The sequence below is a fragment of the Haliotis rubra genome, unplaced genomic scaffold, assembly GCF_003918875.1.
Source record: "Haliotis rubra isolate DU_JTF1 unplaced genomic scaffold, ASM391887v1 Scf402, whole genome shotgun sequence".
Lineage (NCBI taxonomy): Eukaryota > Metazoa > Mollusca > Gastropoda > Lepetellida > Haliotidae > Haliotis > Haliotis rubra.
The window spans coordinates 921,348-934,960 of NW_025767083.1; the positions used below are offsets into that span (position 1 = coordinate 921,348).

The 13,613-nt window shown below is 39.7% G+C and overlaps 1 protein-coding gene across 3 annotated transcripts; it reads right to left on the bottom strand.

Moving 5' to 3' along the window:
- Nucleotides 1-565: 565 nt before the first annotated feature.
- LOC124287608 (endoglucanase E-4-like) lies at nt 566-12,968 on the bottom strand. 3 transcript variants are annotated; one of them, XM_046724107.1, is made up of 13 exons: nt 12,838-12,968; nt 11,222-11,397; nt 10,324-10,585; nt 5,328-5,501; nt 4,852-5,039; nt 4,327-4,486; nt 4,049-4,160; nt 3,701-3,851; nt 2,805-2,949; nt 2,245-2,416; nt 1,762-1,952; nt 1,330-1,390; nt 566-642 (listed from the first exon to the last, which is right to left on the bottom strand). In XM_046724107.1, the coding sequence occupies exons 2-13, from the start codon at nt 11,390-11,392 to the stop codon at nt 636-638; spliced, it is 1,794 nt and encodes a 597-aa protein (XP_046580063.1). In that variant the 5' UTR covers nt 11,393-11,397; nt 12,838-12,968; the 3' UTR covers nt 566-635. The 3 variants fall into 3 exon arrangements, with proteins under 3 accessions (XP_046580063.1, XP_046580061.1, XP_046580062.1); XM_046724105.1 differs by lacking the exon at nt 12,838-12,968 and adding an exon at nt 12,546-12,645; XM_046724106.1 differs by lacking the exon at nt 12,838-12,968 and adding an exon at nt 12,356-12,377.
- Between the last annotated feature and the right edge of the window lie 645 nt (nt 12,969-13,613).

Genomic DNA, 13,613 nt, shown 5'->3' on the forward strand with positions numbered 1-13,613 from the left:
GAGACTTACATTGTCTAAAAGGCAGTCTGACATTTTCTGTTCAAAATACATTGCAGCCTTTTGTAAAGCAAAACAGTGAGAAGAGCCGCATGTGCGTTTTGCCAAAATGTACACTTGAAACCAGCCATAGCTGAAGTCCCATCAGTTTCGTTTTGAATTATTAAGTTACCAATTGCATTTCTCTAAATGTACACTCAGCGTGACTTCAGTGAGTCAATCAAAGATGCCACGGATCCTTGTCCAGTGTTCGTCCTGGAGCAATGCTATCATTCTGTAGTCTTCAACCCCTCAAACATGGCTTCAATGTCATTGAAACAAGAAGGCGGTTTGGGCGTTCCTGACCCAAAACATCATAATTTATGTTTATGAAATGTCACTTGGAGCCACAACCGTTGAGACCCTTTTGGCACGTTCTGTCAGCGGAAATTGCCAAAACCCAAAGGCAAAATTTGTTGATGCAATCGGCCTCGACGGATTCTGTTGATGCAGTAGTTGATTTTTGGTATTTTGCAAGAGTCCTTTTGAGAAACAGCGTCACAAGAAAAATGACAATGAAAGAAATATGTATGAAAAAGTTAATTTTATTGACCAGTATTGTGTAACTTGTGCAAACTTCCCCATCTTTACTCCTGTGTTTACGACCTGCAAAGTGAGGAAAATATAATGTCATAATTCTCAAACAAATTCAAGTTTAGGATGAATGTTTAGGATGAATTCCACTAAGCATAGAGCTCACACCTATCCTTTACCTAAATAAGGTAATGTGCTAATCCACATTACTGTAGCAAGTAAGTATGGACGTTATAATCTATTCTGTTATAATTTATCCTAAGCTACCATTTGTGTTTTACAATGAGATCGAACTGGAGGATAGCATCAATAACAATAAACAAGATACGATTAACATTTACACAATGAAGTAGTTCTGAGATGTAATGCTTTGACGTTTCAATGACTTTGTATTGTCCGACGTTTGTTTGTGTCCCTGTTCACTCAGGTATACCAGTGACTGACATGATCATCTACCTACGCAATTACAATACAATGACATGCATCAACCAAGTCAGCGAGCCTGACACCCGATACTGTTAGTTGGCTCTGTTTTGCTTAAGAACAATTCTGAACCAGATGAACAGAAACTGTGACTTGAGTAGCCCTCCACTTACTGAACACACACACACACACACACACACCACACACACACACACACCCACACACACACACACTCTTTCGGATAACACTCATATAATTTAGTGAAATTTACTTTTCATAACGTGCTTTGTTGCAATTAATGGTGACTGTTTAGAATTATAATACAATAGTGTTTACCCGTGGCATTTTGGTTTACCAACATCAGGCAGTTCCTTCTTGGCGACAAGATGCGTAAGACCTAAAACAGAAGGTTTCTCTTAGTTCTCGAATCTGAATCTGGATTCAACATCAGTTTACAATCATTAGCTATGCAGTTTATTCACCTACAGTAATCATATAAACGTTCTTCATAGCTTGGGTATTTAACAAGACATTCCATCCACAATGCGAATCTAGAAAGTAACCATCAAACACATACCAATCAGATAAATGGGTAAACATCATAACTGTTTCTTATAATATACGTTCTATTACAAGTATGTCTCTGCATTACCAGAACATAACAGGAAATAATTGCCATATTGAACCCCCAGGCTTCAAATGTATCTGAACTTCAACGCATATCATTCTGGTTCCATATCCCACCTAAGTCGACATACTATTACTTACCAGCCAGAGCAGACTGGAAACCTGAGTTGTAGTCGCAGGCCACCTCGTTGTGGACGTAGTCCTCCCTGTTGTCCTTGTAGGAGTCATCATTACCGGGACCTCCCACTATGGCGCCCACAAGGAGCTGGGGGCTGGGACCGGAAGAGTGTAGGTTGGCCTCTGTGCAGGGAGCTGGACGGTCGGGACAGGAACTGGAGTGTGGACAAAGACGTACAGAGAGTTGTGCAGGAAGAAGACTTTGTATACATCTGTTCATGGTTCTAGAGAATGTTTTATAAACACCGAACCATTAGTATATTTCGCTTATATGACGACGTGCAGGTACTGAACACCAAAGATGTTTTTCCTTAGAATACATTAAACTCAATTATAGACATGTTTAACACCTTACCTTGGAAGTAAACTGTATTACATGATTATGTAGTGACTTGGATATGTTAATCAGGCATATATGGAGGAAATATAATAATCAAGTTAACACACGCAGATCTGTGATGAGGACTCCTCGGGTATTTGGAGCCGAAGCCGATCTGGTAGCTGATGCCGTAGTTGTTGTCGCCGAGGATGTAGTTCATCTGTTGAGCTGCCCACTTCCTGTAGGTTGCAGTGTCAATACCAGCATCGGCAGCCACCAGAGCGACGAATGCTGCATCACCTGAGAATATAATGATATTTACTCAATATCTGTTTATGTTACTGAATGAAATTCTCCGCACTGTGGGTCTGTCAAGGATTTGTATGAATATATGCCAAAGATGAAAAATGAAAAAATTTTTCGAAAAACAAACATAAGGAAGGAAACTATGAATCAGGTGTATTTTGAACTCATGTTTAAACAAATAATCAACACATACCGGTTTGTGTAGAGAGTAAATGCATGGCAAAAAACAAAAGCAACATAAATGAAACAAAATGAATCAGATGAATGGCACGATGGTTTATCCAACAATGGCGTTATAAGGATATTCTGTATGCATTGGTATGTCATATTCACTCCCTTGCGACCCAAGGTTTTCCCTGAATGCTTTAAGGTTGATATGAACCTGCATATCTGTTGGATCCCCACTGGTCTCTCCACGCCTGTCCACATGGAGTGTAGGTGATGGAGCCACCAGGGAGCCAGCCCTTGAAGAAACCCTCCACTTCTGTTTTGTAAGCAGTGTCACGGGTAGCCTCGTACAAGAGCAGCTGAAATGGAATCGTCCTTGATGTCACAATCACATGTCTGATCCTTTGTGTAGCGTCCTAACAAGCTCTACAGAAGACATACAATGTGACCCTCAATCATTGCCACTGATATCCATTAAACTATTGTACTTCCCTTTACCATGAGATTTACATACATTGCTATATATGCTTAACTTTCTTTCTCCTTCCTTCCTTTGCTGTCGACAGAATGACATCTTTGTTATGTTAAGCTCCTTCGAACCAACTAAACATTTTCGTTTCAGCCAAATAATTTGTTCAAGCACTTTTATACACAATCCTGGATATTGTATTTCAATGTATCCAGATCTCAGTCTCTATAACAGAATAAATCATACTGTCAAAACAGCTTTGCTAGCACAACTCCTAATACCATCACATGTAAACACACACCATGCCAATAACGCTATGACCTGTTTGTTCTCCATACTATACGGATTTTTTAAATATATTTCACAGTTTCATAAGTTCAAACATAATTTCCATATTTTCAATATGAGGGGAGTTTATGTTGAGATTGTAAGTGGCAGCAAATGATGAAAGCTCCCGTAAAATATCGAGTTTTCTCGTTGCCATATCGTAACAGGAAGAGAGATTTAGCGTTACCACACTTTGCTTTTGAGAAACACGTGACCTGTAAAATTAATAGTTCTTAGATGATTCAGGAGCACAATATTGCGATCCCAACTAGATATGTCTCATGAATGAGTTGCCTGTAAACACATTATATCACCTGGCAAGCGATTTTCTTGTCGTCCCATCCTAGAGCCCACGCCCAGGCATTCTCGTGGTAACCCTTGGCATCGGCCAGGTAAGACTTGTCACCTGTTGCTCTGTACAGCCACATGGCGCCCTCACACATCTCATCCTTATAACCACTTGATCTGGAGTATAGCATTAGATCATGTTCACACAAATGTTTACAGAATTCCTTTGTTATAAATTCATTCATTATCATTCTAGCGATATACATTACACATTTGCTGTAACTTTATATTGCCTATTTAAATAGAAAGTTCCAATGCTTAGAGAGAATAACCTACGAAACACTGCCTTCCATTGATCGTAAAAGAGTACATACGAGTAGAACTGGCCAGCATCTTGGATACTCGATGAGTACGTCCCTGGATTCTTCTTCCCGAACTCGTAGATCTCCTTGGATGTTGACAGAAGTTTAGCAGCGTATGTAGCATCTATAACCCAAGGTTCATCAGATGACGTGTACGGCCCATTGCGGTCTGATGTCTTTATTGTCTAATCTTTTCTTGCGTAAGGTAATTAACTTATCTCCCGGGAAACAAAACTGAGTTTGATGAGTGTCGCTTTATAACTAGTTCAACTTAAACACTATATTGTCACCTCTCTGTTTGAATGCCAGATACCCAGCAGCTAGGGAGGCAGCAATCTCTCCAGCAACATCTGATCCAGGTTTGCTTGGTGTGAGTTTGTAGGCGGGTCTGGCCATCTTCATGTCCTCAGCACGGCCCCAGAAGTGGTGGTCGTCATTGCCTTCTCCAACCTTGAGGAAAACCAGAAACTAAATATGAATACATGAATGGATACGGTAATTTGAATGTCATAAATCTCGATAATCAGCAAAGCAGATTATGATCGTAAAATGGATCATATTTGTCAGGAAGCAGTCATAAGGAAAATAACAGACAAAATATGTATCATCTATATAAATTATATGAATGGATCATTTAAAAAAATAAATCATGACAGCAGTATTCTTTTGTAACTCAAGCGGTACGGTAACGCGTAGTCAGCCATAGTTGTCCACGCAACCCACCCAGCCACCTCTTACGTCATCTCTTCTCGGGAATCATTAAATTTAGTGGACGTGGGATTACGGGATCTCTACTCTTTGCAGGCTAAACTCACCTGAGCATAAAGAGTTTGACTCTTGGGGATCCAGCACTTGAGGTAATAGTCCAGTGGCCATTTGATCATATCAAAGAACATATCTGTCTGTTTCATTGTAGCATATGCATCTTTCCACTGAAGGTAGCCCCAGAGCAACACAGTGGAAGTGCTGGACATTGGCAAGCTGAACTTGACGTGGTCACCAGCTGGAATAGAAAGTGGCACCATCTCACCCTTTGTATTAGTATCATGCCAATCCTTTAAGTATTCGACCCTCTTCTTTTCCCATACATAAACAGGGTATGGCCATTTGATATTACTGAAATATAAACCTTATGTATATTTCAAGTCTATCTTTGTAACGTGGAGTGTTATAAAATTTGTAGTATCTAATATAAGAAAATAAATCGAAAACGATCACGTTAATTTGCACTTTTAAGTAAGAACTTGTGTCATGAGAATAAATGTACCCTAATCTGAACGTTTCTACTTACCGTCATACCATCCTCCAGTGAGGTCCTCCCCATTATCTCCCTTGTCTCCCAGGGCGGAGTCTCCTCTCCAGGGGATGGGGTTGTTAGCCGGAAGTTTGCCTGACCTCTGAGCGTCATAGAACAGAATGGACTTAGCCAGGGCTTCTCCGTAGGCATACCTGGCTGTTCCGCCTCCTGATAATATGGAAAATATAGCTTAATAACGAGAGAAGACAACTGACGATTATCACTAGAAAACCTGAGGTGTGTAAGACATACTATGTCTCAAAAATACAATATCGTTGAAGCAATTGCAGTATTATCTGAATTACTTCTTTATTTGATTATGGTCACAAATGATGCTTATCGATTGAAAAATATCTGTAATTTGAGATTTAATAGATTAATTTACTGCTTGAATATTTCCACATTTGTTCGACAGCTTCAAAGTATATTTTTCAAATACCACGTATATTCATTAGTTTCAAATTGGCTTTGATTAAATATACCTTTTAATGCGTCGTCGTGGTATGCTCATTCTTACATTGTTACTGTTTACATCTGTATTTTTGTCTCGTGTAACGATGATCATGTATATACCTTGTCATAAAGTATTGTACCAAATATACGTGAATTAAACAACCTAGTACAGAGTGAGTGAGTGAGTGAGTTAAGATTTTAAGTCACATCGGCAATATTTCAGCCATATCGTGACTAAAGCAAGTTTTAAATATATCAACAATTTAAGTGAAATTATAAAATTCTGCCAACGAAGGACAGTAGAATAACTAGATTATCACAGATATATATGTAAAACTAGTAATTGAATCTAAAACACTATAACTATGGGGACAACACAATATAAAATGGGCTATAGATCGCTAACAACTGAAGGTAGATCACCATACTAGGGACCATGGGGACTTACAGTACATTTGCTTCCTGCATGGACCCTAGCTGGATTTACACCATCCCTTCAGCCGTTAGCAATGTCAGATAATCTAGCCATGAATTAAACGAACATATATTCTACGATTAAAAGAGTAGTAAGTTGAAATTTTACTTTGAATGTTTTGGGACTTACGTACCCTCTCAGGAGGACAATAATTTTACGCTACTTCAACCCCTTTGAGTGCACTGCCACTCACAATCTAAGTTACTAATCAAATCTACCAATAATTAAAATACATCTATGTACAGAACATATTAATCAAAAATTCAATCATTAAATCAATTTCTTTTTAAAAGCTAATAATTAAATGATAATTAACATTTGTAAAAGATCCTTCATTGTTTTACATTGAAATATTTATCCCTTATGATGGAGAATTCAACACAGTCAAGCAGGACATGCTTGACCGTGGTTCTCTCACACAAGGGATACAAAACGGAGGATCCTCACCTTTCAATAGGTATTTGTGAGTATAACGCGTATGGCCAATGCGACATCGTCGCATAATAACCTCCTCAAATCTGGACTGACAACCCAAGTAGGTATAACCAATGTAGGGTTTTATTTCATGTAATTTATTAATACCTACTTGGGTGTCCCACTTCTTCTGCATCAGATCACGGATATAAGTTCTAATGCCAGCTTTATAATCAGAATATGGAATAAGAAGTGGTGTCACAGATTTGTTGAGTGCTGCCTTGGCAGCAAGATCAACCATGGTATTCCCAGAAATGCCAACGTGGCTGGGTAACCAACAAAAGACGATGTCGCACTGGCCAGTAGCAAGCTCATTATACAATTCAATAATGTCTAATAAAAGTGGATGTTTACAAGAAATATTTTTAATAGCCTGAAGACATGAAAGGGAATCGGAAAGATTACGTACTGTTTATGTTTAGGATGTCGTTGAATATATTTAAGAGCCGTTAATATGGCGTTTGCTTCTGCTGTAAATATAGAGCTGTTATCGGGTATTCTAGAAGATATTGTTCTGGATCCAATGACAGTGGCACATGCCACTGCGCCACCATCCTTGGACCCATCTGTAAATAAGGATTTGTATGTATTATATTTATTTCTTAATTGACTAAATTCTTGTTTATACTGTAATTCATTTGTTTCTGATTTTTTAAATGTAGTTAATGTTAGGTCAACTTGTGGCCTAACCAATTGCCAAGGAGGAGAAGAAAGAAGACGGAAGGAGATATATTCTCCAACTCAATGCCAGCAGCAGAAATATATTGTTGGATTCTTATCCCAAGAGGTGGAACAAGTGAAGGTTTTTTATTATACAAGTCCTCATAAAGAGGATTAAAAACGCAAGTGTGAGCAGGATTGGATTCATTAGAATATAACTTTGTGATATATTGTAGGGACAATTTGATACGGCGAAGTTTTAAAGATGGCTCATCGGCCTCAACGTAGAGACTGTCAATTGGAGAGGTTCTGAAAGACCCAAGACAAAGTCTGAGACCCTGGTGATGGATAGAATCAAGTAGTTTGAGGTTGCTTTTACAGGCCCCACCATATACGATGGAGCCATAATCAAGTTTCGAGCGGACCAATGATCGATACAGGTGGAGGAGGGTAGCTTGATCCCCCCTCCCCACTTTGAGTTGGAAACAACTTTCAACAAATCGAGTGCCTTCAGGCATTTGGCTTTCAGTGATTTAATATGTGGCAAAAAAGTTAAATGGGAGTCGAAAATTAGACCCAAGAATTTGGCCTCCTTAACAACTTTGATGGGAGTGCCATTTAAAGATAGTTCTGGATCTTTATGCGGTTTATATTTTCTACAAAAGTGTAGACAATTAGTTTTGGATTTGGAAAATTTAAAACCGTTTTCAAGACACCATTTATTTATTTTATTTAAACACAACTGCAATTGCCGTTCAATAGTATACATATTCCTACCACGACAAGAAATGTTAAAATCATCCACAAAAAGTGATCCATCAATTGAATCGTTTAAAACCTTGGATAAACTGTTAATCTTGATACTAAATAAAGTGACAGACAAAATACTGCCTTGAGGGACACCCTGCTCCTGATTGTAATGATCAGACAGGGTTGAACCCACTCGGACTTGAAATTGTCTGTCTTTCAAAAACCGTGATATAAAAAGAGGCAAACGGCCTCGCAAACCAAAGTCATGTAAATCCCCTCAAAATGCCATGCTTCCAGGTCGTATCATAAGCTTTCTCGAGATCAAAGAATATCGATACGGCATGTTGTTTATTTACGATTGCATTTTTAACAAAGGATTCTAATCGTACCAAATGATCAATGGTACTTCGATTTTTCCTGAAACCACATTGAATATTGGTTATAAGGTTATTGGTTTCAAGATACCAAGTTAATCTATTATTCACCATACGTTCCATGGTTTTACAGACACAGCTAGTTAGAGAGATTGGTCTGTAATTAGACGGATCTGTATGATCCTTGCCAGGTTTTGGTATTGGGACTACAATGGCATTACGCCATGAAGGAGGAAATTCTCCAGACGTCCATATTTGGTCAAATATATCTAAAAGAGTCATCAGACATGGTTCCGGTAAGTGTTTCAGTAGCTGGTAATGTATGTTGTCATCACCCGCTGCAGTGTCATGAGCTTGCTCAAGAGCAGTATGTAGCTCATGTAATGAAAACACTTCATTATAATCTTCACCGTTATTTGATTCGAAATTAAGTTTTGTCTTTTCCTGTTGTTTCTGATATCTCTGAAACTCAGGGACATAATTTGCCGATGATGAATTTTTGGCAAGGGTTTCGCCAATTTTATTTGCAATGTCAGATTTATCAGTTATCAAGTTATCACCATCTTTAAGATGGTGTACAGCTGATTTTGAACCTTTGCCTTTTATTCGCTGAACCATGTTCCAAACCTTAGACATTGGCGTGCGCGAATTAATTTTGGAGACATAATTTCTCCAAGATTGTCGTTTGTTTTGTTTAAAGGTACGACGCGCCTTTGCATTGAGTATTTTAAATTTATTTAAGTTATGGACAGTTGGATGATGGCGGAAATAATGCTCTGCCTTTTTCCTCGCTTTTCTGGCTTGTCTACAATCAGTATTAAACCATGGTTTTCGTACATGTGGAGTCGTAGAGGACTTGGGTATAGACTCATCAGCTATTTCATTTAAAACATCAGAAAAGGTTTGAATGGGATCAGTTATATCACTGAAACATTCAGGTCGTAATTTAGATTGACATAAAGTTTGATATAAAGACCAGTTAGCCTTCGAAAAGTTCCATCTTGTATACGATGGAGAATCAGATGGAGTTATTTCTGAAAGTATAGTTGGGAAGTGGTCACTTCCACAAAGGTCATTATGAACAGACCAATCAAATTCATTCAGGAGGTGTGAATCTGCAAGAGATAAATCTAAAGAAGAATAAGTGCCAGTTGCAGGATGAAGATAGGTGCTTGAATCATCATTAAATATGCACAGGTCATTATTGGAAATGAAGTCTTCAATTATTTTACCTTTAGTATTAGTGGTAGTACTGCCCCAGAGTGGGTTGTGACCGTTGAGGTCACCCATGATAACACATGGCTTTGGGAGTTGATCGTACAGTGATTGAAGATCAGTCAGCTGAAGTGTCGATGAAGGTGGGATATACAGAGAGCACAAATGTAAATGCTACACCCAGAGTAAGTCGCACTGCAAGAGCTTGGAGATTAGTGTTAAGAGTAACAGGGCTGTGAATTACATCCTGTCGTATAAGGATAGTAGAACCTCCAGTGGCTCTATCACCTGGAGGGAAAAATAACTATAGGCTAATTTGTCCGGAGTCCTCTACAGTTCCACTGCACGATGTTGGTAGATAGACCTATCTTTTAGGCGGATTAATTGGGGATCTACCCCGCACCGTTTTCGAGGGCGACAAGGACCTAGTACAGAAGTAGCTTGATTTTACATTTGCCGCAAAATCTTAGGGATCGTGAATGTTTTAAGGGGATTATTTGTAGACCGAGCACATGATGCCAAACACACCAGGGGAAAAGTAATGAATGCAATGATCCCGAACTTACTTTGATTATAATAAGTCACTGACCTGTATGTGGGATTGGTGGAATCGTGGCTACTTGGTGAGGCTTCGTGGGCCCGTTGCCCTGGGTTACTGAGCCGGATGTTGGCGCAACACCACCTCCCATTCCTTCAATTTCCAAGGTTGTTTTGGGGGTGATATCACCCGTTGTGTGAGCCACGAAGTCAAGACATAGTTGGTCCCCGACATGCTCGTCAGCGTTCCATGCTTTGTTGGTCAACACGTACTCCTTCCCCCCATCTGCCTTTTTAGCATCCGCCGTCCATATCTGTCAAGTTAGAAAAAATATGACAGATAGTCCAGCGTATAATGGACGCTATGGTAACTAGCGAAACTAAAGCTCAGACTCAGGGTCCACTCCTTAATCAGGCAGATTGTAGGTACATTTTCTAGTATGTTCTTCTGCTGGGCCGATCACATTGCAAATGACAGGATAAGAACCACGTAAAAATTTAACATATGTTATATTTGGGATTACACTTTCTGATTAAAGTACAGATTCTAGTACCTTTGTTGGGTGGAATCCCACCCGGGACTCGAACCCACACCCTCAGAGTCAGGCACCGGGACTCAAACCAACAAAAGTACTAGAATCTGTACTTGTAATCCCAAACATAACATATGTTACATTTGGCCACTTTCTAAATGGCATCTCGTAAAATTTGTTGACTATATTATGTACAGTGTATCATGATGTATCAGTGCAAACTACCCTGTGAATGTTTCGCGTATCGCATCCAGAAGTTTAACGAAACGTTACGCCATTCTGTATTATGCATATGCGTTCAATATCTTTGAACATATTTTCCACATTGTTAACGCCAGCGAAAACGTATTACTTTGTAAATAACTGGGAAGGTGGGATATATATTTGTATATTCAGTTCCAACAACGAGTTATTTACGTCAAGGCTGTCGACGGCTTGGTCAAAACGAAGATGTGCTGTCCAAGAGTGCAGTTCCTTTGTGATACCAATGCAGGCCTTTGCCTGGAAGCCTCCGTTCCAGTGGTTGTTGAGGGGGACGTCCACCGCCGACCCCACCGCCAGGACAGCCGCCACGAGGAATACGTTCATCGTGACTGAAAGGAAATACACCAACATCAACATGTATGGAGGTCAATTCCGGTGCTGCCGTGATATTGCTGGTATATTGCTAAAGGGCGGCGTAACAACACTCACTAGTGCCTTTAAGCATGCATATTGCTTTGCTACTGGTCGAAAATGACAAAAAAACTAAACCTCAAGCAGATAGTGTGTTATACATTCTTAGATATGTTGCCGCATATCATAACTACTTCTTAAGTACGTATCCCCGACCGCGTCATACCAAAAGACGTTAAAATATGGTACTTGTTGGTCCCTGCCTGGCGTTCGGCATTAATGGGTACAACAAGGACTGGTCGGCTCGGAGTCCGTGTAATGTGTCTAAGTGGGGTATTCATGCTTAACTGCGGCATTGTATCTCAGTGGGCTAGCACTATAAAACCAGCTTCCAGTCTGGGATAGTACAAGCAGCCGCACTTACACATACACACGCATGCACGTCGTCATATGAGCGAAATATTCTCAAGCACGACGTTAAACCCAATTTCACCTCACCTCACCTCACCTCACCTCACCTCACCTCACCTCACCTCTTAAGTACGTACACAGGGTGTGCATATTATATTCCGGTATTTGTTTGTATGGGTTGACACAAACCTCGGTATTAAAAGCGCATTGTTCGCATGTCGTTTCAACAGAGGTATAAGGCAAAACATGGTCTACGTCTATAAGCTTGCAGGTCATGTTCAGTGATACCCGTGAAGATCCGGACTAGAATTGGTCTTCAGCAACCCATGCTTGTCGTAAAAGGCGACTAACGGGAACAGTTGTTCAGGCTTGCTGACTTGGTTGACACATGTCATCGTATCCCAATTTCGTAAATAGATGCTCATGCTATTGATCACTGGATTGCCTGGTTCAGACTCGATTATTTACAGACCGACGTCATATAGCTGGAATATTTCTGAGTGCGGTGTTAAACAACAAACCAACCAATCATGTTCAGTGTCGATGGTGAATAATGTCTCAGAGGTACTACCATATGGCACAATGTACAATGTAGTTCTTGTACATGGAGAATACATTAGGCTTTATCTCCGTTCTGTTTTGAACATGACGCCACTAACTGGACCAGACAAGAGACGTGTTTTAATGACATAGGTATAAGATTTTAACTATATACTGGGAGTAATGAATGTGGGTCCAGTTCCATGTGCCACGCCGAAAGTCCGGGTTCGATTCCCCTCGGAATATTCGCTGAATTTCATCTTTTTGTGTGTGTGTTTCTGCTGTACAGCTGGCAAAATACCCACTGACTACTTATCTGGAAATTGTTAAAAAATATCCTTCAGAAAACTATGCATTATAGTTTCTTTCTATTTTTAATATAATATAATATTTCAATGCAGATGGCTTGACATTTTTACCGTCTACAGATAATGTTAAATGTATGAATAAAACATATATGTCCTTACCTTCCTATGTTCCGATGTCAAGTGACATGTGTCCTACAAGTCATACACTATTTTGTCTTTGGATCCCAGACCTTGACCTTATACCTTATAAGCCTATCTAAATCGTCCGACCCATGCCGGTTACATGTGCACGCGGCCAGTCAAATGAGAACAACCGTTGGTATTGAATTGACATGGCAAATATCCAGGTGTCAAGATCTTGATGTAGATGTTGATATAGTCACAGCAATAACATGTGGTTTTCTCGCATTGAGAGCTTTGTCTGTGATGGTTCTAGACATTTGTACTGGACAACTAGGGAATACGGCTGATATTCAGCGTGCTTGCGAGACCTGCATCTTCAGATCTTAGTTTATTCAACATGGAGCCGGACTATATATTTATTATTCATGGCAAGGCAGATTATTTTACATAAAGGCTGTAATTGAAGCATATTCTGGTACTATTCTGGCTACAGAACAAGTATATGTGCAATGTCATGTTTAATCTCGAGGCCGTGAGATGAACCACGTGTCATCCATACGAAGGTTCTCGATGTCGCCACAGGTCATGTAATCACAGTGTCCCGAAACAGTTAGGTCAGGAAAAATATGTGTGCACTTGTCCTTGTCCTTAAACTCATAAAGAGCTTAAACATTAGAACTATGTGACTACATTCTGTCAATATTGTCTAATGGTGCATCTAAGGGGCCAAAAGGGACCATGTATGGAGACGTTATATATTCAACCACTGCTCCAAAGTCAGACGTCTTGTCACTCTCAAATATTACACATGC

Excerpts from the sequence above, each read along its gene's own strand:
- LOC124287608 (XM_046724105.1), bottom strand. The coding sequence starts at position 12,630 with ATGAAATTCAGCGAATATTCCGAGGGGAATCGAACCCGGACTTTCGGC. Across the intron at positions 10,586-11,221 it reads AAGCCGTCGACAGCCTTGAC|ATATGGACGGCGGATGCTAA; the intron begins GTAAATAACTCG and ends CTAACTTGACAG. Across the intron at positions 2,950-3,700 it reads ACAAGAAAATCGCTTGCCAG|CTGCTCTTGTACGAGGCTAC; the intron begins GTGATATAATGT and ends ATTCCATTTCAG.